General features: G+C 39.3%; 1 protein-coding gene across 1 annotated transcript in view; it reads left to right on the forward strand.

The window, feature by feature from the left end:
- The window catches only part of cntn5 (contactin 5), a 460,526-nt gene that overhangs the window by 324,919 nt on the left and 111,478 nt on the right, over positions 1-24,129 (forward strand). The window contains exons 8-9 of the mRNA XM_079825767.1: positions 10,442-10,544; positions 19,511-19,692. Coding sequence (XP_079681893.1) covers positions 10,442-10,544; positions 19,511-19,692 — 285 coding nt within the window. The remainder of the gene's footprint in view (positions 1-10,441; positions 10,545-19,510; positions 19,693-24,129) is intronic.

Below are 24,129 nucleotides of genomic sequence, written 5' to 3' on the forward strand. Positions count from 1 at the left end.
GCCAGGCTCGCAGAGACCGTGCAAGCGGGGCCATAGGGACCACCGGCGTACCCACCGTGGGGCAGCGAGGTGGAATGCAGGTACTGGGCTGGGGCAGCTGTCTCATGGAGGCGGCCCGCAGCGAGGTGTGAGTGTGCTGTGCAACACTTACCTGATTCCACAGGTGGGCAGGAGGAACATGAGGAGGTCGTCCACTGCTGCCCGCTGGCGAAGGGGGAGGATGAGTGTGGTCCGGCGTTTGACCGGCCACAACTCTCCGAGCCCCCTGAGGACCCGGAGATGGAGGAAATTGCTCTTTTATTGAAAATTTGGGTACCGAAACAAGAAACAAAAACAGAACACAAGATTCTCCTCCCGGCCCTCCTCCGGGGGATGGAGCGGTGCGGTCACTGTCTCCAGAATAGCAGTCCTCCCCATCTCCGGGTCGCCCGTCTCAGGGCTGCTTGCCCTTGCCCTTGTCACCCCTCTTGGCAGGAGCCTGGACGGGTGGGGCTGCCTGCTTGAAAAAGACGCAAGCTCTATCTGTGGTTGCTCTTTCAGAAGGACGCTCTCCTTGGTGCTGAAGCACGCAGGGGCCGGGGTCGCGGCGACACAGTCAGGGGGTGGGTGCAGCCTGACGTGCACGCTCTCTCACACAAAGGCGCTCTCTTACCAGCCGTAAGAACGGCTTTTCAGCGCTCTCCACCTAGCGCACCGAACCAGCTGTGAGAACAGCCTTTGTGATTGCTCTAACAAACAACAAAGAGAGATGATCCGAAAACCACGTGACCCGCTGCTGTGCCGTCACACCAACACCGACTGAAGAGATCGCTTCCGAAAGGCGGCTTCTTTCTAGGGTCAGGACTGCGAAGTAGTGAGTGATATCTGGCGTTACCATATACCACTCAGCTCCGAAGCAAAAGGTTGATTTGATGCAATCTCCTGTGTCTCATTTATACCCGCACGGCTTGGCATGAGCACATGGTGCAATCATTGCATGCCAATGTGCATTGGCTCGTTTAGTTACACTCGAAGTAGATTGGCTCTCACGAACGAGATTCCTATTCGTCGGTTCTCCGACGTATCATCGAGAGTGACCGACTGAATGGGAACCTGCGTTAGATTATATTACCAATACAAAATATACATTTTGTTGAAGCTCTAGCCACACTAAGCAAGAAATCAGTATGTCCTTTCATGACAGATATTTCCTTCAAACTGCCATTTCAGTTCACATCATGACATCACAGTAAACATTTATTGGGCCTTCAGGAATACTTTTTAAAAGGCCTTGTGAGTTATGCCTCAGTGATGTGTTCAGACATTGAGTGGACATGTGCTAAGCATGTATATAAATGTTTCAATAGGTGCACTGTGGACTATCGTAACATGACACATCTCATAATTGTGATTTAAATGGGAAGTGAAATGATGATGTGATAAAGCACTGAGTCACATGACCACACATTAAAATTCTGACAATTGAATGGTAGGATTTCTTTAGTAACGGATGACGAGGACCTTGACAGTCATTTGTTTCCAACAGACCATCCACTTATTTCTGTCTTAAAGGAGTTGTTCACCACAAAAATAACATTTGGTCATCATTTACTTACCCTCATGTTGTTGCAAACCCAAATGGCTTTCTTTCTTTTGTGGAACATAAAAGTTTATCAGAATTTTCACACTGCTCTTTTCTATAAAATAAAAGCGAATGGTGGCATGGGGCTAATGTAGCCAATATGACTGCATGGCTTCAGGCGACTATAATAGAAAATTTGAAGTACTTTTTGACAACTTGACACTGCCTTTTGGCAAACTTTCATTTTGATTGTATGGAAAAGTGAACATATCCGTTTGTTGACCAGTTTTACTATTGGGGAACAATTACATGAATGACATGAGAGTTTTGACAAACTATCCTATAACAGTTTTTGCACCACCCTGTAGGTTTTCTCATGGAGGTATGTAAATCTCTCATTTTGCTTTCAATTTGCACTTTTGCTTTGGTTTAGTCATTAGAAAATAGATGCGAAGCCCAGCATTTGGATAATGGATTTTTTCATTAGCAGTTGGATGTAAAAGCTTTAAACGTCTGATGGATACCCAGACTTTCATCAGGTGATTGTTCTGTGTGGCACAACACAAGAAAGGGAAAATTGCATTGCACAAAACTACCTCATTCTAATATAATAAATGGATTAAATTGTGATTTGAAAATAGGCATCGCAACACAAAAAGGTCTCATGTATTTGTTTCGGCACAGCTGGCCAAGAATTCAGTCCTATCAATTTCAGCCCTTCTAGACGCTAAATAGGATACGCAGAAAATGCATTGCAGCATAAACCAATGAAATATTGCAAATTCATTATACACATGGGATTGCTTTGGAATCATAAATGTGTAACAAGTAAGGAGATTGAGATTGAAATTGAAAAGTTGTTTGGGGAAAAAAAACGCACTGCTATCATAAAATAGGCTATAAATGTGCTGTAGATTACAGCTGTAGGCGAGGGGTCAGAGTTTGGCTGGTTAGTTTCGACAGTTAGTCCCTGATGGCCTCGTAGATGCTGTGCCTACAGCATTCTGTGGGCAAAAAGCATTGTTCTCCATTGATGACCATTCAAAAGCAGCCTTCGCTATTGCTTAAATCTTTGTCAGTCTGTGCATTAGTCATGGGGATATATCAGGGACTCTTTCTGCAGTTTACATTGTTATGCTACCAAGTGACTGTCTAAGTGAATCCTTTGAGTCATCCATTCAGTCAATTCATTCAAGGTTTATGCATTGTTAAGGCCTGTTCACACCGGGACGATTTTCGCACGCGTTTATCGCCGACGTTTAACGCCTCGGGACTAAACAATGGGCGCCAATGTGAGTGTTCACACCGACGCGCAAAACGCCAGGCGTAATTTTTAAAGCGTCATTTTAAAAAAAAAACGCCTCGGTTCGTTTTTTTATTTTGACGCGGCGCGTAAAAAACTGTCCGACCAATGAGATCGCCGCTTTTGTTCACGTGCCTGGAGCTGCTGAAGTGACAGTAAAACACGACTTGGTGGCGCTCAAGCACAAAACGGTCTAGCCGAGCACACATTGATACGACGAAGAAGTAGTAAGTAGACAAAGAAGAAGATGAACTGCTAATGCTGCTTGCCAGTTAGCAAAAAGTGTGTGAATGGTTTTGTCCATATACATAATATCTCTAGGGTTTTGGCAAGCACGTAAATACTGTCTCTCTTCTCCTTCTGTGTGACAAGCGAGTGTCAGAGGCTTAAAGTGCCGCAGCACCATCTTTTGTACCGGGAGCGCATCGACTGAATGTGCACGTTCACTCGGCGCAGCGCCAGTGAAAATCGCTTGGGTGTGAACACTCAAGACGCGCCGAAAAACGGCACGAAAAACGCTGGCGATAAACGCGCGCGATATTCGTCCCGGTGTGTACAGGCCTTTATATGCCATTTTGTAGTATAAATAGTGTAAGTAGTATAAATAATTGTCAAATGTCGGACACTTCAGGGACTCAACTGTCGCAGGAGGTTTGGACATCTTTTAAATAAGTAATGGAAGATCCTGTATCTGTGGTTTAATAAAGTCTTTGGAACACTTTTAAAATACACTTTTATAATAATATTACATGAGTGTATAATGGCTCCATATCAGCACGGTTGTGATATACACCAACCAGGCATAACATTACTAATATTGTGTTGGTCCCCCTTTTGCTGCCAAAACAGCCCTGACCCGTCGAGGTGTGGACTCCACTAGACCCCCTGAATGTGAACTGTGGTATCCGTCACCAAGATGTTAGTAGTAGATCCTTTAAGTCATGTAAGTTGCGAGATGGGGCCTCCATGGATCGGACTTGTTTGTTCAGCACATCCCACAGATGCTCGATTGGATTGAGATCTGGGGGATTTGGAGGCCGAGTCAACACCTCAAACTCGTTTTTGTGCTCCTCAAACCATTCCTGAACCATTTTTGCTTTGTGGCAGGGCGCATTATCCTGCTGAAAGAGGCCACGGCCACCAGGGAATACCGTTTCCACGAAAGGGTGTACATGGTCTGCAACAATGTTTAGGTAGGTGGTATGTGTCAAAGTTACATCCACATGGATGGCAGGACCCAAGGTTTCCCAGCAGAACATTGCCCAAAGCATCACAATAACTCCGCCGGCTTGCCTTCTTCCCATAGTGCATCCTGGTGCCATGTGTTCCCCAGGTAAGCGCACTCAGCCATCCACATGATGTAACAGAAAACGTGATTCATCAGACCAGGCCACCTTTTTCCATTGCTCCGTGGTCCAGTTCTGATGATCACGTGCCCACTATTAGTGCGTTTTAGGCCGGTGGACAGGGGGTCAGTATGGGCACCCTGACTGGTCTGTGGCTATGCCCCATACGCAACAAACTGCGATGCACTGTGTATTCTGACACCTTTCTATCAGAACCAGCGTTAACTTCTTGAGCATTAACCTCACGGCATCAATGAGCCTTGGCCGCCCATGACCCTGTAGCCGGTTCACAACTGTTCCTTCCATGGACCACCTTTGATAGAGACTGACCACTGCAGACCGTTTAACAAGAGCTGCAGTTTTGGAGATGACCAAGACGTCTAGCCATCACAATTTGGCCCTTGTCAAACTCGCTCAAATCTTTACGCTTACCCACTTTTCCTGCTTCTAACACATCAACTTTGAGGTCAAAATGTTCCCTTGCTGCCTAATATATCCCACCCGCTAAGATAAGATAAACAGTGTTAACCACTTCACCTGTTAGTGTTCATAATGTTATGCCTGATCAGTGTATAGACATAACACACGCTTGCTTGTATGATATTGTTTTAATATACTTAATATAGCAGATGATTTGCCATGCCCAGTTTTTTTGCAGTTAAAACAGCAGAAATTCTTTCTGAACTGGATCCTTTTTTTCATAATCGTTGGCTTTCACTGAAGGTGGTCGAGGCATGTTATGGCACAATTGCAATATTTGCAAAAAGGAAAGAAATACTTTCTTATGTAAAATTCATACACCAGTTTCCCATTTAATAAGACTGATAATGATAATTAGGCCCCTGAATGGGAGTGTTTCCCTTCGTAATTGCAAACTTACTCAATGCCAGCTGACATATCTCTCAGCAAATGGATATAGATGGGCCCTCACAACATCCGCATGAATAAACAAAGGATCGGTGCCCTCTGGCTATGACTGCAGAAGTGAAACGCAGCCATTTAAGATTCCTCTGCATTCCACGGAATTCTGCACATCAATTAGACTCCAGCGTGGTGCTCTGTTTTGAGGACAAATTCTCTCGCCCTGTTTCCCAGCGGCCTCTGTAGTGTACTCGCAAAATAATTTAGTTTAGCAGCTTGTCATGCGAGCTACTGTGGAGAATTCCCTCTCTTTGTCACCGGCAGCTGCTGGGTTTGCCGTACCTGTTTGCTCTGATCCCTCGAGCTTTGTTGTGTTGAATTGTAAATCCAGCAGATTGTTTACTGTTGTACAGTAGATGGAATTTATTAATGCATTACGAATCATACTCATCCTTTAACCCTGTAAACCCCGACATATGAAATAATAGTGAGAAAAATCTATTTTTTTAATTATTTTTTATTTTTAAACTTTTTTATTATTATTATTTAACCTTTAGACAAAATCTAAATAGGAAAAAAATCCATATATGTTTTCTTTTGTTGAGTATCATATTTGATGCATCAGGCTTTTATGGCTTATATATGATATAGGAGAATATGGAGCTGATACTTGAGGAGAAAAAAAAATATTCAAAGGCCCAGACTGAGCAAAATATTGTGATTTGCTAAATATTTGGTGCAGTTTCTGATATTATATAGCCAGAAATAATATGAAATTCTGATTGTAATGTAAATCAATAAGATCTCTATAACAGTATAGCTTGCATAAAATAAATATCAGTTGACAATCTATATCTCCCAATAATGTCTTAGTAATATGATATTTAAATGTTTAGTTTTATGATCTAAGCTATATATAAAATATATAATGCAATACAATACAATGATGATTGAGGGATGAACAAATAAACATTCCTCTTAATCCTGATGTATCATATTTGGTACTCTTGGTATTTTAACATGATTTTTTCAGTCCTGTACACTGTACAAAATGGTTTGATCAATAAGTTATATCAACATACATTTTTTACATTGCTTTAACTCATCAAAATAAGCTAAGCAATTTTCAACTTTGTTACAAGTTATACAAGATTCAACTAATTTTTTTTAAGTAAGTTTAATGCAATTTAAGTTGAATTGACTTAAACATGCAAGTTGATTGTACTTAAAAATTTAATGCAGCAACTTTTTTTTTTTACAGTGTAAGTGTTTGTCTTGAAATATTACTAACGATATAAAATGTATTCTTACATTTAAGACACATATACCATGACCTGAAAGTAGATGTTTTTAATTATACTAAAATACCTTTTACTTGCTAAAAGAAAAGTAGAAACTATCAAGCAGTGGCAGAAGTCATATATATATATAAAAGATTGTATACATCAACTTTTTCAGTTTTGATCATGTTAATAATTTAAAGACCCCTTCTTTCATAACAAATATGACAGTACGCTTTATAGGGTTTAGAATGCAGATGTCTGTTGCAAATGTGCATGATTGTAGCCCTTATATCTCAATAGATATGAATCTTGTATAAGGATGAATTTTCTGTTAAGATTTACAGTGGCCGGTACAAAATATCAGGATGCTTAAGACCCTTAAGGAAAACTAAAACTGAACTTAAATATCAAATTTAGAAGATGCATGTGAGGTTATGTGTGTCTTTTACCTAGGACAAAAAAGTCTTATTATAATAGAATAGAATAGAATAGAATAGATATTAATTGTAGTATATTTGATCCATTTAAGTGTGGCTAAAGTGTCCAAGAACCTTTTGGTGCTGTATGTGCAATTGTCACATTTATAAAATGTCTTGGGCTGTTGCACTATTGATTGTGAGGTCAATGTTCTAGAGCAGCTGCTCTGGATATTTCAGGCGATATACTCCATGTAGCAATGTAATCCATCATATAATAACACCTCAGGCCTCTGCTAAATCTACAAAGCACCTACATGAACCAAAATAAAAAATAAAACACGAGCCCAGTGCAGAGGAAGCACAAGCTTCCTGTCACAAGCTTTAATTAATGAGTCTGGGCTTCCAAAAAGCAACCGGGAAGATGCCAAGGTGGAATTTCATGTGAGAGGGGCAAAAGGTGTGAGTAATGTGCTGATCCAACACCTACAAACTGTGATATTTAGAGGTGTGTTGCCCCAAAGAATCAGATGTAGCAGAGCTAACCGATTGCAATGTAAGATCTCTTGGTAAAACTTTATTTTATTAGTCCACTTTAGACATTCTGCTAAGTATAAGTGTAACCCCTCCAGTTTGAACCGCCCTGCTCCAAGCAAGACTCGAACCCGGGTCCGCCGGCATGAGAGTCGGACGCTCTAACAAGGAGGCTAAAGGCTGCAACATCTAGTTGCAGTTGCTAGAGCGTCTCTTGAGATCAGATGAGTGAGGTTTACTTGCACAGCAACTACCAGCTGGCCTCTGTTACATAAGCAACTTTGCTACTACATGTCAACTACCAGTAATTAGAATACTGTCTGCTTTATATCTGCTAACACTTTATTTTGATGGTCCCTCAACAGACATTCTGACTATAAGTAACTTTGCTAGTAGATGTTAAGTCAAGTCAAGTCAACTTTATTTATATAGCGCTTTTAACAATGCAGATTGTTTTCAAAGCAGCTTTACAGTGTTGAACAGGAAAATAATGCAACAGAATTTTATTCAGCCGTACATCCATTCCGGAGAAAACGGGGATGTCATCAGTTCATTTCAATTATCATACAGTGACAGTGTGGGCTTTAGATCAGTAATTAGATCAGTAATTTAGTTTATATGGTTAATTTAGTTTAATAATTAGAATTATTTGGATATTTAGTTGAAAAATGTAGTGTCCCCAACTGAGCACGCCAAGCCAGACGCAACAGTGGCAAGGAAACCAAAACCCCATCAGGTGGCCTAATGGAGAAAAATAAACCTTGGGAGAAACCAGGCTCAGTCGGGGTGCCAGTTCTCCTCTGGCCAATTAACAAGCAGCGTATGATTATTATTCTGGCAACTTTACAGGTCAGAGGTCATAATAGATCGGAATATTCAAAAGATCGGAGGCAACACGCCGGAGACGGGTATATTGAGGATGATGTGTTGAATAAATAATTATTAAAGTGCAATATTCGAAGGATCGGAGGCAACACGCCAGAGACGGGTTTATTGAGGATGACATATCGATTTAACAATTATTAAATTGTAATATTCGAACAATCGTAGTCATCACGCCGGAGACGAGTTCATTGAGTTTGTTAACTTATTCTACTAACCCTAACAGTCTACTAGTACTCTAATGAGAGTTAGTTGACATGTAGTTACTTATAGTTAGTAGAATGTCTAAAGTGGCCTCCACACCACAGCTCTAGTTATCAGATGGGCTTCTTTTGTAATCATGTCTGGCTTAATAATACAATTGTGGGCAGAGTTAGTGTAAATAGCCTCTGCCAATAAGACTGAACTGAACTGTGATCGGATCGGTTTTTCATAGTTTCACACTGATACTGCGGTGTGTGTATTTTAATTCAACAAGTATAGACTGTTGTGCTATGTGCTTCAGAGCGAAGCGTGGCACTGCACTGTCAAAAAAAATTAGGTCTCCAATTGAAAGTTTTCTAATTTGTGATCTAATTTTTTTAGTTGGCCAAATTCAATTTCTGTTAATTAAATTGCATAAATTCACAGAAATTCAATTTGGCCAACTGAAAATTTTAGATGTGATCAGTCACTTGAAAAAGTTTCAATTGGAGACCTGAATTGTTTTGACACTGTGTGTTTTCAGTGCACACGAGCAGCTCATGTTCCTGTGTTTTCAGCATCTCAGAGTGGCTCGGTTCTGTAAATTCAACGAACAGGATTTCTCCGTGTGCTGTGAGTTTTAACATGCATCTGGGAATGGAAAAAGTGTCAATTACGTTTCGTTTGCAGAATTTTTGTGGACAGATGATACAGCATTTTAATAGATTTGTAATTATAAGTATTTGTAACCCTGTTGAAACAAAAACTTTAAAAAAAGATATTTCATAAAGATGAGATATACTGCATTTAGACATACATAAAGCAATGTTACTATTGAAGTGTAAAGTAAAATACTTTACTTATTAGGATCATACAAGTGCAGTTGTTTTACAGTTGTAGTTTGTGTAGTATGAATGCAGTCTGGACGTCCGCCATGTTGGCTTTGTCATGTGACCTTCAGGGTAATTTGCATCAACCATCCACCTCATGGGACACCTCATAGGATAGTAAAGTGTCCATCAAATGCATAATACTATGTAATGACCTCAAAACACTTTTACTATAGTGCATCATAACTAGCTCCTTATTTAAGGGGTTTTCTGACGTAATAAACTTGCTCACTTGCTTTAGTGTTGCACTGATGTGGAACGCATATGAATCCCGTAAATACAAGTCAAAATAAAAAAGATCAAAGACTTGTAAAAACATTGGCATGGCAAATGTGTTTTATCTCACATTTGCTTTTGTTAAGTAGGGTTTAGTGGTTTTGAGTAGGGTTTAGTGTATATGGTACATTATTTTCAAACGCATTAGAACCTTAACCTTTTAATGCCACTCACCAATATTTAATTTTGAAACTGTCGCAGTACATACAAGAACCAATGTAGTAAAACGTTGCTACACCCACATTTCGGATAAAACTGAAAAAAGGTTTTAGTACTACAATTCACTTTGAAAGTTTTACGAAACAAGCAAGAAGCAAAGTAATATAATTTTGCATAAATATCGCCACATTGAAGTTTTTTCTAATGTGCCTGGGTTGGTATTCAGGATAGTACTCTTTAGAAGGATAGCACTCACACATCAGCTGTAGGTTATTGAATTTTAAGCTAATGATTTTAGCTAGATACTAACGCTTACATACAAACACAAACAGGTGTAGCTATAAAACATTATGCTGCTACAGAGCATTACGGTAAATGTAGCCTGTCACCTCATAAACCAGCTAAATGAGCCATATTTTCTGGCAAACTGTATTGCTATTCTTCATCAGCAGAAAACAAAATGTGTACAAGCTACATTTTAGGTTAAACAATGACAATGAAAACCTGATAATGAATGTCATTTAGTTTCCCACATGACTGAAACACCCTGGAATGGGAAAGTCAGAGTTTTCCCATTGGGGTTTATAACAAAAGTATGCACTTTTCCATCGCCAGCTAAATGCACACTTTTTGCAGTGTGTCATATAAATATATGCATTGAGACTTCTGAAGGCACACACTTTAATGCTTAGGATGTAGTCTATATGTAGACTTACCTTTGTTTGTCTTCTTTTTTTTGTGTTTTAGGTGTGATGGGGGAGTATGAGCCCAAAATTGAAGCGCATTTTCCCCAGACGGTGCTGGCAGCCAAAGGCGTCACAGTGAGGCTGGAGTGCTTTGCCCTTGGGAAGTAAGTACGCTGGCATAATCCCCCCACCCCCACCCAGAACGCTTCCCGACATTATACCACCTGAAGGTGCCTTTCTATTGCACAAAGACAGAACATTCCACGTCGCCCCCTTGAAACACCTCTTTTGCTGTTGGAATCATTAATAATCATAATTACGACCAATTTAACCAGTCAAACCACTTTCTTTTCATGGTAAGAGAGCAGAATGCATCCTCCAGAGAAGAGATGGTACCAGGAGGATAGCTATTTTTACTCCTAACTCCACTTTGCTGTTAAATGAGCTCTCCAGAAGTATTGAACTCTTCGCCATAACTGATATAGTGGCAATTTCACTGTGATTGGTGTAGAAACAGCGCCAGGATTCGCCCCCTGGGAGCTGTATATTCTCGTAATAGTTGAACGGGTGGCAGAGGGTGAGGGCCAGGGGTCGAGAGCGGATTTCAGAGTCTGTACATGCCATTGTTTGGAGGATGCTTTTAATATCTGTTCTGTTCACATATGGTCAAGAATAGCGCTGTGAGAAATGAAAGTGGCCAGTACTGGCCCACAGCCCGAAGGCAGAAAAGCACTCTGACTTTCAGTCAGTGCTGCGCATTGCCTCTAAATGATGGACGGAGGAGGCTTTTCCCATACATGCTTAAGATATAAATTGCTGTAGCCTGTTTTTTTATCCCTGAGCAAACATATCTGGCATAACTTGGGGTTTGTTTTTAGTTAAAAGTAAATATATGTGCGCTATATGAAGGCAGCTATCTGACAGGCTAACCTAAATGTTCTTTTTTGTAGAACTTTTTCTCTGCAATTATATAAAACAGATATTGAGATACTACTTAGATATTGCAGAGATAGACGCAGACATAAACCCAGCAAAATATCAACCCAAGAGGTATTTCATTTGAAAAAAAGATAGTACTAGGTAGAACATTTCACATAAGGGAGTCCGTTTCTTAGATATAAAATGATTTTAAAAAAAATTGTTTATGCTTTCTTGTCTTGATGTGTCACATTATTCTCTTTCCCCATTATTTGCTGTTCTGTTTTGACGGTCTTATAAACAATAAGGCTAGATATAAAAAATAATAATAATAATAATAATATATCATGTAAAGCATGGGCATACATTTCATCTAATATATTTTTTTTTGGGGGGGGGGGGGGGGGGGTGTAATAAACATAACATTTCTAAAGGGCAATTTCTGAAGGGGACACAAATAATACAGCCAAAATTGTACTTGTAAGGATATGTGTGGCATTTTGGTGCACTGCAAAATAATCTTACGTCCGTTTTTCTTTTCTCTATCATTTTATCTGGCCAACAACACAAATAGTTTTTCAATTATCTTGCTTATTCCACATAGTATTGAGCAAAACCCAACACAGCGGTAGATCTACAATATTAGCCTAATCTCAGTTCACACAAAGGCTTATCGCCATGTTGGCTGTGGTGGATGATTTACAACAAGCTACCAAACGATAATCGCTAACATATCGGACTCATATCTTGATTCTTTGTAATTGCTAATTTATTAATAACTCAGCATTGTCTGTATTAAAGAGAAAATAATCACTTTGTCAGATGTTTAAAGTGAATAAAATAGCCTTAACAGCCTGGAGTTCCACAACTACTGAAGAACTTTGCTCTCTTCCACCGGACTTGTGTGTGTAGGTGAGGTGCGTGGTGGACCAAACCACTGTGAGGCAAGAGAGGGGGGACTTAAAATGTTTCTAAACTTAAATCCCTTTTTTTTTGCTCCGTTTGCACGTATTGTTTTACTACTTAAACAATTATTTTAACTATATATCATTATATTATTTTCAATACACAATGTGGTTTTTAATGATATTTTCAGGGGGGGGGGGGACCCTCAGATGGGGTGGGTCCTGACCCCCACCCCTCCATGATTTACGGTTATGATGTAAAGAGAAATTACGTGATTCATTAGCACTTTTAAAAAATGGTCTTCATCCATTCGTTCATTCATTCTTTCTTTTTTCTTTCTTTATTTCATTCATTCTAGTTGTATTTATTTTCTGCCTTATTTTTATTCATCATTGTTCAATTACATTCTGTAGAACTTTCTTTGGGATCCTCCGATTGTAGCTTAACAGAACTGATATGGCGTTTTGCATAAAGGGAATGCATTTCTGCATTTTAAATACATAATCCAGTGTCATCGTGCTGTAATTCTGTTTGCGTTTGTTATTTGCAATGAATAATTCAAATGCAAATCCTATCAAGCGCAAACACCTTCTAAGCCAAACTGCTCTAAGGGCCCAGTAATTGTTTACAGTGCCTTCAAGGACCCCTTTGTGAGGAAATGTCGTTTACAATTAATTATCCACATTAGAATAATAAGTCATTACTTAAACCTAGACATTAATCTATGTATTCCTGTTGGCTTCTCTCTCTTAGTTCAATTAAACTTTACAGACTCTTAACTCCCTGCTCAGCGAATGAAGAAATCACTGAGATCTCAGCAATGGCCTTTCCCTTCGCCCGCAGCTCATTTAGGGCTGATGGCGAATCCTCCAGTGAACTTTAGGTCTTGTCCGCCTTACCCACAAATAAAATATTTATCAGCGTATGAACATGAAAGAAAATGCCACTCTTTATAATGAACTAAACTGAACTAAGAATTACTTATAGTCTCACACTGTTACTCAGTATGTATGACAACCTAACAGTCAGGGCGACTAAGGGCTTGGCATTATGTGCAGGGAAAAGGCTAGAATGTATATTGTCAATAGCGCGGGCGGTCTGCCCGAAATGTCTGCAGGGATGCTTTTCAGAGGCGGCATTGTACCGTACACTTTCAAAGGCAAACTGCCAGCTTATAATGGTGAATGGGTCTGGTGCCGAAAATGTTACCGGGGCTACATGAGGAGCCGCATTCAAGCATGCTGGCATTTTGCTGAAGGTATAACCTTTCTGTATAGTTCTCACACCACTTAAGAAATAATGGTGAGATATTTGGTTTTGAAATGATCTATTCAAATGATTTGCTCAAAAACATATTCAGGGTTAGCAAACAATATGATTTGTAATATACTTCCATTTTTACTCATAATAATGTATTGGATATTTTTTGTATGCCCTATGATTGGGGTTAGTACGTTTTATAAATAATTGGTCAGCATCAATAGTGTGACGGTAAAGAAAAATATTTGTCAAATAAATGCTGTTATTTTGAACATTTTAAAATATATCAAAGTAGTATATGCAGTTAAAAGGATAGTTTACCTTAAAATGAATCATAGTTTACTCACCCCTTTGTTCCAAACCTGTTTGAATTTCTTTCTTCTGCTAAAAACACACATAAAAAAAATATTTGAAAGAATATGGGTAACCAAAACAAACAGTTGATGTGTCCCATTGTCTCCCATTGTATTTTTTTCCCCATACTATGGAAGATAATAAATATTAAAGGGTTAGTTCACCCAAAAATGAAAATTAGACCATGATTTACTTACCCTCAAGTCATCCCAGGTGTACATGAAATTATTCTTTATGTTAAAAATGTCCTGGATCTTCAAAGCTTTATAATGGCTGTGAATGGTTGTCATCTTTGAAGTCCATGAAAGTGCATCTATCTATCATATAACTGCTCCACACAGCTCAGGGGGGTTAATAAAGGCCTTCTGAAGCGAAGTGGCGCATTTATGTAAGAAAAATATCCATATTTAAAACTTTATAGACTAAAATATCTAGCTTCCAGCGGTCAGCAGTACGCAAGTCGACTTGCGCTAAAAGAATAACCCCTGACCCTTGAACCCTTGACGTATGCGCATTGACAAATGCAGAAGCGCAGAGGATAGAGCAAAACAAAACACCGGTCATGAATTAGTCTAAAACACTAAAGTCTAAAACAGGAATTTTTAAAGAGAAATGGCGGAGGATTTCGATATAAGAGAAAAGGGGCTTGAGTTTATTGCCCAGCCCTATCCGCAAGAGGCGCCAACGCTTATATCGATTAACCTATATTGATAGTAATATTTCAATATATATATACTTTTTTATCATGTTAATGTGAATATTATGTTAATGTGTAATGTGAGTATTAGGGGTGGCACGGTTCACAAAACCCACGGTTCGGTTCGTATCACTGTTTTAGGGTCACGGTTTTCGGTTCTGTACGGTTCTTTTTGTTGTTGTTTTTTATCGTTAACACTCCAGAAATTTACTTCAGCATATGATATATATGGCTTAATCATCCACAATTAGGATACAGTATTAAAAATTGTTATATCAAGTTGTTTCCTAACTGGCTGTCAACCGAGTCCGACACATTGCCGTACATTTTTCATGTTAATCATATCAATTTTGATCAGAACAATGCACTGTGGCTTTAATTCAGCTGACCTGATTAACACATTTCACCAAGTGTCCCGTGTGTTTCACAATCACCATATGACATCCAGCGCTGGGAAAAAATAACATAAAATACACGAAAACACAACACTGCCAGAAGTTTTTGCCCAAACTTCAAAGGCATGTTTAAATTATTAGAACTAGAAGCATATCTTAACTTTTAAAAGTTACATTTATCATGTGAACTACTTATATACAGCATGTTATATGAATGTGTGTATGAGACAGAGGGGAACACGGTCGCATTTGCAGCAGATATGTTTCCCTTCATAAATCAAAGCACGAGACAGACAGGGCTCGGAGGAGAACACTGGAAAATGTGACAGACTATATTTGCCTGTCCCACAGATTCACACTCTCACAGACAGACAGACACACACACACACACACACACACAATCTCCCACAGACTCACACACACACTCAATCTCCCACAGACTCACACACACACACACACACACACACACACACCAGACACACTCTCTCTCACACCAGCCGCGGTTCAGTGCGAGAGCGGGTGCCGCGCCGCGCGTGCCCGCTGCGCATACACACACTGGCAGTGTTTGTCTCGCGAGTCGCGCAGCACCCGCTCTCGCACTGCATCTTCCCTGCTATACGATGCTAGCGCATCCTCCAACTCCGGCAGCCTTCCTTATCTCTCCCACTTTCATTTCTACATGTGACGTGACCTGCAGCACTCCACTTTTACTTTACTGTATGTCCACACAAACCTCTTATTTCGCGCGAAAAGGACACCAGCTGTCTGAGGTAACATGCGGGCACGAGGATACATTGCGCAGACGCGAACCGTGCGACACACACACACCGAACCGACACAAGCGAACCGAACGGTTCGGTTTTTTTCCATGTACCGTGCCACCCCTAGTGAGTATGATACATCAGGCTTTCGAGGAATGTTTATTTGTATATCTCTCAATCTTAACTGTTTTATGATGTGCTTTGATCAAGCATATTATCATATTATCAACCCGTTCTCACTCCTAAGGCATCAAAATCCGAAGCATGGTCAAGTGCTTTCTGCGTCACAATAAAGACGCTAAACGCACCCCTAGTCGTCACTATATCAACGTGCTGAGTGCTCCATTAATTTCAATGAGAAACCTTTGGCGTCAGGCATGGGAACGTTATCGTCATGATGATCATATATTGGGTTATGATTTTGCCATTATGACATGTTGGAGTGTGATTCTCAATTTAATCAGCCAGCATAATTTTATTTACGCTATCTAGACACGTTTTAACATGTAACCTGACCCCATTCCATCCCTAAACCTACCCATTTGTGTGGTATATAAAACACAGATATAACAGGCAGATACAACTGCATGAAAAATTTATTAAAAAAGTACAAATATTCCAAGTGTTCCGAGGCCAAGCGATTGATTTGTGTGAAAGAAATCCCCAAAAGCGATCAGCTTCTCCATCCGCAGAATTCAATTTCAAATATTGCCGCCCGTTACGTCAGTTTTCATAGTGAAATTGCATTGGTTGGCTCTCGTATGTCTCGTGACCAATTGCGTCATTACGTCAGCTTTGATTGTAAAATGTTGTTGGCTCTCGTGTGTCTTGTGACCAGACACGTCATGCTAAAGAGTCGTGTGTATTATTTGAATGAGATATGAATGAGCGCGTTCACGGAGCGGCGGGATCATCATTTCAGCGATTAAAACATTAAGATCAACTCTGTTCTTTACATGAAGACATTGTGTGACTTCAGAAGCCTTGGAATGCAACACGAGAATACTTTTATACTGTTTTTGGTCAGTTTTTGCAATAAATACATGTGACTGTACTTGTATTTGCCTGTTGCGTGTTTTATATTGTTTAGAAGTGGGTAGGTTTAGGGTAGGAGTTGGGTTAGCTGCTCCAAAATATAAAGGTAGCCTTTAAATATTAATAAAACATTAATAAAATCATGTCTGCTTTTACAAATGCAAAGAATAAAATGTGTCTTGATCTGACGCATTGGGTAAACAGCATAAATGAATGGAGTACCCTGCGCGTCGATATAGTGACGCCTAGGGGTGACTTTAGCGTCTTCGTTGTGACGCAGAAGGCACTTGACCATGGTTCGGATTTTGAGAATGGGTTGATATTATCCACACCTACCAATCCATTTGATTTCTAAAGTGACACTTTAAGATTCAATCACTGCAAACAAAACATTTGTTCTACAACCCTGCAACTTTTATCATAGACTCATCATGATTTAAACTGACAGGTCAGAAACTTCATCCTGTGTGGATAAATGTCCTTGTACGATTTAAGCGGATGTAGAGGGACAGAAGAACTCAGAAATGTGAAGGTTTTATCTTTGGGCCTGCGGATGATTGATGGCGGCGCTGGGGTTTTCCTCGGCGTCACATTTCCATCGTTGGAAAGCTGTGAAATGGAGCTGTCACTATGTAGCAGTGCTGATCGTGTCTGATAGAGCGGGTTATCTATGTGCGGGCGGCGCACCTAGGAGGTCATATCACACGCCCGCTGCAACCACAAATAGGGATGGATGGCAGTGTACAAATACTGCTTATCTGCACAGCTATCTGGACGTTTATTGTGTTACCCAGTACACAGCCACTTACAGAGTGCTGCCATATCAGATTGTCCTGTTCGTACTTTCAAAAAGACCACGTTATCAGCTCTACAAATTAGCGCAGATACACGTTTCGGGGAGAGATAAAATAATTGCTTTTAGAAAGAGCTTTTTTTTAAAGATGAAGTTGATCCTTTTTGCACCGCTAGCATTGCCAGATAGATTGAAATGCAGGAGTTGGGTTCCTTAAGTGATGATTTATGCTTCTGTAAAAGTGTGTAAATGCCAAAAAGCCAAGGAAATACTCTACTTCCTGAAGAACTCATCTGCCAGTCAGAGAGGTGGCTGTTACCTTTCAAACCTTGCCAATAAATTGGAATTCACTGAGACTTAGCAGTGACAGCCACTCCCATAAAGTATTGTAAATGAATCAAATCATTCACGCTTTTATACAATGTAAATTATACTATTTTAATGCTTGTAATTAATGATTAATTCACTCAGATCACTCATATACATTCATATACATTTGTATGTTTTCGTATGATTTACTTGTGCCCAGTGATGGGTATGTTTAGCGGTGGGGTTTGGTGTGGACCTTCATGCTTACTTTTTTCTAATAGTCATATGTTTTTGTACAAATCAGATTGTACCAATTCATATGAAATCGCCACCTCGTAACATAGGTGTGCGTTTACATGGATCACTGTAATCGGTTTAAAAGTCCAATCCGAATGAAAATGCTCCATATAAACACCTCAATCGGAATAAAAATGGCCAAACCGAATGAAATTGTAATCGGTTTGAGAGGGGTGGGATAAACCTTTTCATGAACCGATCAAATGAAAAATTCCACCATGTAAATGACCTGATCCGATTACTTTGAGTATACGTCTTTCTGTGACATGATATACAGCGCGCCACGCTCACACCAGGCTAATGTTGACAAGAGAGGAAAGTTCATTTTTCTGAGATATTAAACTTTTTTATTTCGTAACAAGTTATGAACATAATGTTGGAATAATGACACAGACATAGCATGGCTACAGCATCTCATCTTGACAGCATTTGTCCTAGGCTTCAACTGCGCCTGACAGAATATATTTTTTTTCTGAGGTGATTCTTACACTTTACAACAAACAATAAATAGCTTTTATAAAACTATAAGCCCTGGTGGCCGTCGAGAGTTGCCATATGCAATGGGGAACATTCAAGCTGCTGGAGAGGACGTGTCGATATTTCTCTCTGTTTCTCGTAGCCTAAGTTATATATAAAAAAGTTCAACAACTGCTTCAAATTGGTTAAGTAACATTACCCACGGTCTACTTTAATTACTTTTGTTAATATTTATAGCCTACCTCTGTGATTATGGTATTTTTCCTTAATCATCTGAAATAACGTTATTTATGAGTTTAGTATCTAGCCTACTAGTAATGATGCGGGCACGTCTTGGAGGCTTTCGTTCATGTTTCACCATAGCCTATATCCTATGTTTTTATTAATAATTTGAGTGCATTTTTTTTTGTTAATTTTGTGTTTTTCAAAATAAATTAATTTAATAAATTTTGAGTCTGCATTCATCATTCACAGCTGTTGAAATAGCCATTGTATAGGACATAAATAAGGTTAAACTACTGCATGTCCGCCCACAGAAAAATAAATATAAAAATTACCAACACAGAACTATTATTATAATTTGCAACGTTACGAATCTGATGCGGCAGACAAACTGTGTGCGCATGTCACAAAATGATTCCAATTGAAAGCATCAGCAAATGTAAACACCAAATCGGTTTAGATAACGTCTCATGTAAACAGTCCTCCGAATCTTTCAATCGGAATGATTTTAATCGGAATGACAAAAAAGTGTGCATGTAAACGTGGCTATAGTTACATTTTCCTGTGAGATCAGATTGTAAATTGTACCTTTTTCCTGACTTTTTTTTTTGTTGCTTCAAATCAAAGGTTGTAATGTTGTGATTCTTCTCAAACCTTAGAACTCTTTGACACTCGTTTGCTTAGAACTTCTTTTTTATGTTCTCAGTCCTGTCCCCACTATCACCTGGAGAAAGATGAGTGGGAACATCCCGAAAAAAGCCCGTCTGCGCAAATCACAGGCTGTTCTCGAGATTCCCAATATCCAGCTAGAGGATTCTGGGAGTTATGAGTGTAAAGCTGAGAACACCAGAGGAGGCACCGCCTTCAGAGGACATCTCCAGGTCTACAGTGAGTACAGCTCTGCTTCTGAAAAACACAGCAAGCAGATCATTAAAAGTGAAAGTTCTGTATGGTTTATGTTTGCATGATTGCATTATATATAATGAGAAAAAAGAATGAGCAGGATCCCAGCAAGCAGTAGTCATTATTTTATCGTCTTGGTTAACTATAGACCCAATGTAGTCCGGATATGAGTAACCCACTTCTAACCAAAATAACCTGGTTACATGTCGTTTTGCCAAAAGAACTTACGAGATGTATGAAATTCCATCATGTAAGCAAAGTCAACAGTGAAATCTCCCAACTCAAAACATACCTAACCAGCATATGCTGCTTTTTCTCAACAGAGATTACGAGGTGTTTGGTTTCATTTATTTGACATGTTAATGTTCTAAATGACTAGTCTATCCTTGTGCCTTGCCTTGTTTTAGCCTAGACGTCAGGGCTGTGTTTGGATGGCTATTATTGCTTGCAAAAATGCTTCCTGGGATGAATCACTTTATTGTACTGCTCATTTGTAAAAGCGTCTGCTAAATGAATACATTTAAATGAGCAAGAAAGGGATTGCGGTGAAAGCCAAGGTATGTTTGTCCTACAGACATGAAAGATTCCTCAAATCATGTGGCTTGTTTAGGCGAGATGTGCTAATGTATGTAATATGATTTTTGCCTGGTGGATGAAAAACTGCAAGGACTTACGTTGGAGGAAGGACCTTATAACACAATCTCATGTAAAAATCTGGTTTTATAAGAGTTATTTGTATGTAATGTGCCGCAGTAGTGTGTGAACAGGATCCGTTGGGTCCTTTTCTGATTAGGTTCCTTCATAAATTATTCCACTGGGCATACTCTCTCGCTCTCTCTGGCATAATTCTGACTGGCCTTTATGACAGAAGGTATAAATTTAAGCAAAGTTGGCCAGCTTACATTTTTGTCAAAGTTTGCGAGGACAAAATGGCTCTGTCCTCAGAAGACTTTTGTCCAATTAAATTTTAGGGTCTATTTTATCGTTATTCTTGCTTGCGTAGTTGAAAATGCTATATTTTTTGACCCACATATTTCCCCTGACCCACCGTAGCTTTGATAGGGGCCTAATACAGGGATCTGGGACCTACATTCATCTTTCTCAGACTCCTCTCTCTTTATCCGTTCAATAGGGTGTGTGACTTAGATGAAGTGTGTTATGTCATAAAAGTAAGTGTATCAGCGGGCCACAAGATGAATGCAGTGTCCTAGTGATTTTATGAAAACCTGATTTTAAGAGGTTTATGACTGTCACTGGGATCTATGATTCATCACACAGTCTGGATGAACAAAGCTTGACAAAACAACAGCTGTTTGTCTTATCCGTCACAACAATGTCCAGATATACTTTTATTGTGTTCTCTCTGTTGTCAGTACTTCAGTACCAGTGTGTGATGAACCGCTCTTCATGAATAAAGTATTTCAAAGGAGAACTGCTAAGGCCCGTTCACACAGAAAACAATAGCTAAAATAACTGTTTAATAGTAGTGTAAAAACAATTTTTATGGTATGAAGGTATGTTTTTCATACAGACATGAATAATTCCTCAGATCATGTGGTTTGTTTAGAAACGATGAACTAATGCTTTCTGATTGTGATTGGACTAATTATTTTTGACTGGTGGATGAAAAACTACAAGGACTTGCGTTGAAGGAGGGAACTTTTAACATAATCTCATGGCAATAACTATTTCACATTTTGACGAATTGGTGGCTATTTTGTATGAATTCGCACAATCCCATTCATACGTTTTTGTACAACAAGTGTCGGTGTGTAGGGGTGGACCTTAATGCTACTTTTTGTTTTTTATAAAAATCATATGTTTTCATATAATTTACTTTGTACGAATACATGGAAAATATCCACTTTGTTACATTTGTTAGTTTTTCCCGTGAGATCTGGTTGACCTTAGCCATATCTAGAGACCAGAATATGATAAAGACTTGAGGGTTGGCTCTTTGAATAAGTTTTCCAGTTGAGGAACGATAAAACTATTCACAGCGATTTAGAGTCCATCAAGAGCTTGAGCATTTAAAGCAGGTGATATTTATAATAAACATTATATTATGAATGTCACTATATTGCATTATATTTATTGGTGGCGTTAACTTTCTTGGTGTGAACATGGCTTTTAAGGCTGGAATACACTATAGTGTATAAACGACTTTTGTGTATGATGGCCACAGACTTTAGCTTCAGATTATGCTTGCACCCAGTCTGAGGATGTCAAACAAGTTTGATATTTTGAATTGATGTTAGAACACATTGCTTTTATTTGTCATATGTCTCCTAAAAACAAAGTGCATGTCTCAAAGTGTCGGCACGTGTATGATTTTCAACATTTTAAACGTCTGTTTGCAGTTTAACCCTAATCTTGTGAACAAATCATCTGTAGATTTTATTCCAATCCCAAAAAAATTTATATTTTGTTAAAATGTAATAACTTGGCTCTGCCATTTAAACAATTTTCCTTTAATTTGACCACCTGGACTGTAAAATAGTGCTAACCAATAGCCAAATAGCTAATTAGGCATAATTATAGGCTCCTGTTGGCATTGGTTCTGGATATATTGAGATGATCTGATAAGTGACCCTCAACATCCCCAACAAAATGGCCCCTCAAATGGGAGGACAAGCAGTCTTTCATGAAGGTATGTGTGCAATCCCTGTTCAGGTCTGGCTCCAATCTGTTATATGACACCCACTTTCACCAGCAAAATAATTTTTCGATATATACAGTAAATCTAAAAAGTCTGCAACAGAAGTAAAAAATACAAGAAATCGAAATACTAGAATTTGATCAACAATGTAGACATAGTTTGTAAAGGAAAACACCCTTCCCAGTCCACCCATATGTTAACCCTTTAAGACCTAAGGGTATTTTTACAATTAATTTTCCGCCTGGTGTTATTTACTAAAAAAGCTTGTAAAACATCAACCCTGTTGAGCACAGACAATTGACACACCTTTTTTTTTTCAAGACAAGTAGCACTGTCAGTATTTTTGTGTTGCATTGATGTCACCTGAATGTAAAATAAGTTTAGGGGACCATAAAGACAAATGAAAACATAAAACGGAAATTGAATCACTCAAATATTTATTGAAAACACACACAAATAAATAAAAGCTAAGCATATTTCCTCTGGAAAACGTTTGTTCAAGTCTTTGGAGTCCTGGAACTCAGGAATAAACATGATAACTTATACAGAACCAAAACTATTTACATTTTTCCAAAAAAAGTCCAGGCGCTTTTGGCCTCTTTGGATTTTGGATATTTACTGGTGCCAAGCCTCAAAACAGTTCCTATCAGGAACTTCTCCACAAACTTTCTTCTCAAACTTTTTCCTCAAACTTTCTCCACAAAACTGCAGCGCGTCTCTCTCTCTATCTCCTCAACACTAGCCGTGCGCCTCTCTCTCTCCACAATAACAGAGCTGTGGTAATGCGTAATGACGCACACCAACGTGGATGACGGATCAGCCTGTCATTGGTCAAACCCTCATCCAAAATGGCAGCTAGCATCGCGCTAGCGGCAAAAATGACGGAAAATGTATAAATTATGGACATCAAGTGGATATATCTTGGATGTAAGCGTTTTGATTTATTGCTGAACAACTCCAAAAAGATGCACATGTTCCAGGCTGGATAGAAAACCTTCTGTAAAGGCTACAAAGACACCAAAGACACCCCCGTGATGGCTAGCTCGTTAGCTTTCTGCTGGAAAAAACGGTAAGAAAATCGATAAAAGTTTCATGAAATAATATAGATATTTATCGGAGGTGCCGTGTGACGTCGTGGGCGATGCCGTCGGGCTCTGAGGGTTAATGGAAACTAAATTGAAAAACAGGCCATTCAGAAATTATGACATCAAAGCCATAAGTAAAATTAACATTTGACACATCAACGCCTCTTAAACACTGAGGAAATTGGTCTGTCATGATAAATGAAATTCTGAATTGGTATGTTCGAGGTCAGCAAGAAAAGTCCTTCGGTGCAAGAAACTTTGATTGTATAGGTGAAAAAAAAGTTCAGTATATTTCACTGTAAAACTTCAGGATAAAGGTGCACAGCTACTTTCTGTCTTACCTGCAAACTGTATTCCAGACACATGTCTACTCTTACAATTTGCATACACCCAATTCAGTCTGCAAGCCCTTTTTTTCTCAACGAATATGATTGAAGGCTTGCCTTCAGTGAGGTTTTCTCTCAGAGCAGGTTAGCCGTCTGTCGCAGCTCGTGTGAATATGTCACATGCAGCAGCCGAGGATCGGTATGCGTGACCTGGGTGTGCAATGAGTCAGAACCCGTCAACAGGCAGGGGTGTACATCCTCCTCGAGGCTGCGGCCTGCCGTTATTGTCTCGGCTGTGGGTATGGAGTGAGGAATGGTGGTGTGGATGGAGGGAGGCAGTGAGTTTTATCAC

This window comes from Gobio gobio, assembly GCF_949357685.1.
Source record: "Gobio gobio genome assembly, chromosome: 9".
Classification (NCBI taxonomy): domain Eukaryota; kingdom Metazoa; phylum Chordata; class Actinopteri; order Cypriniformes; family Gobionidae; genus Gobio; species Gobio gobio.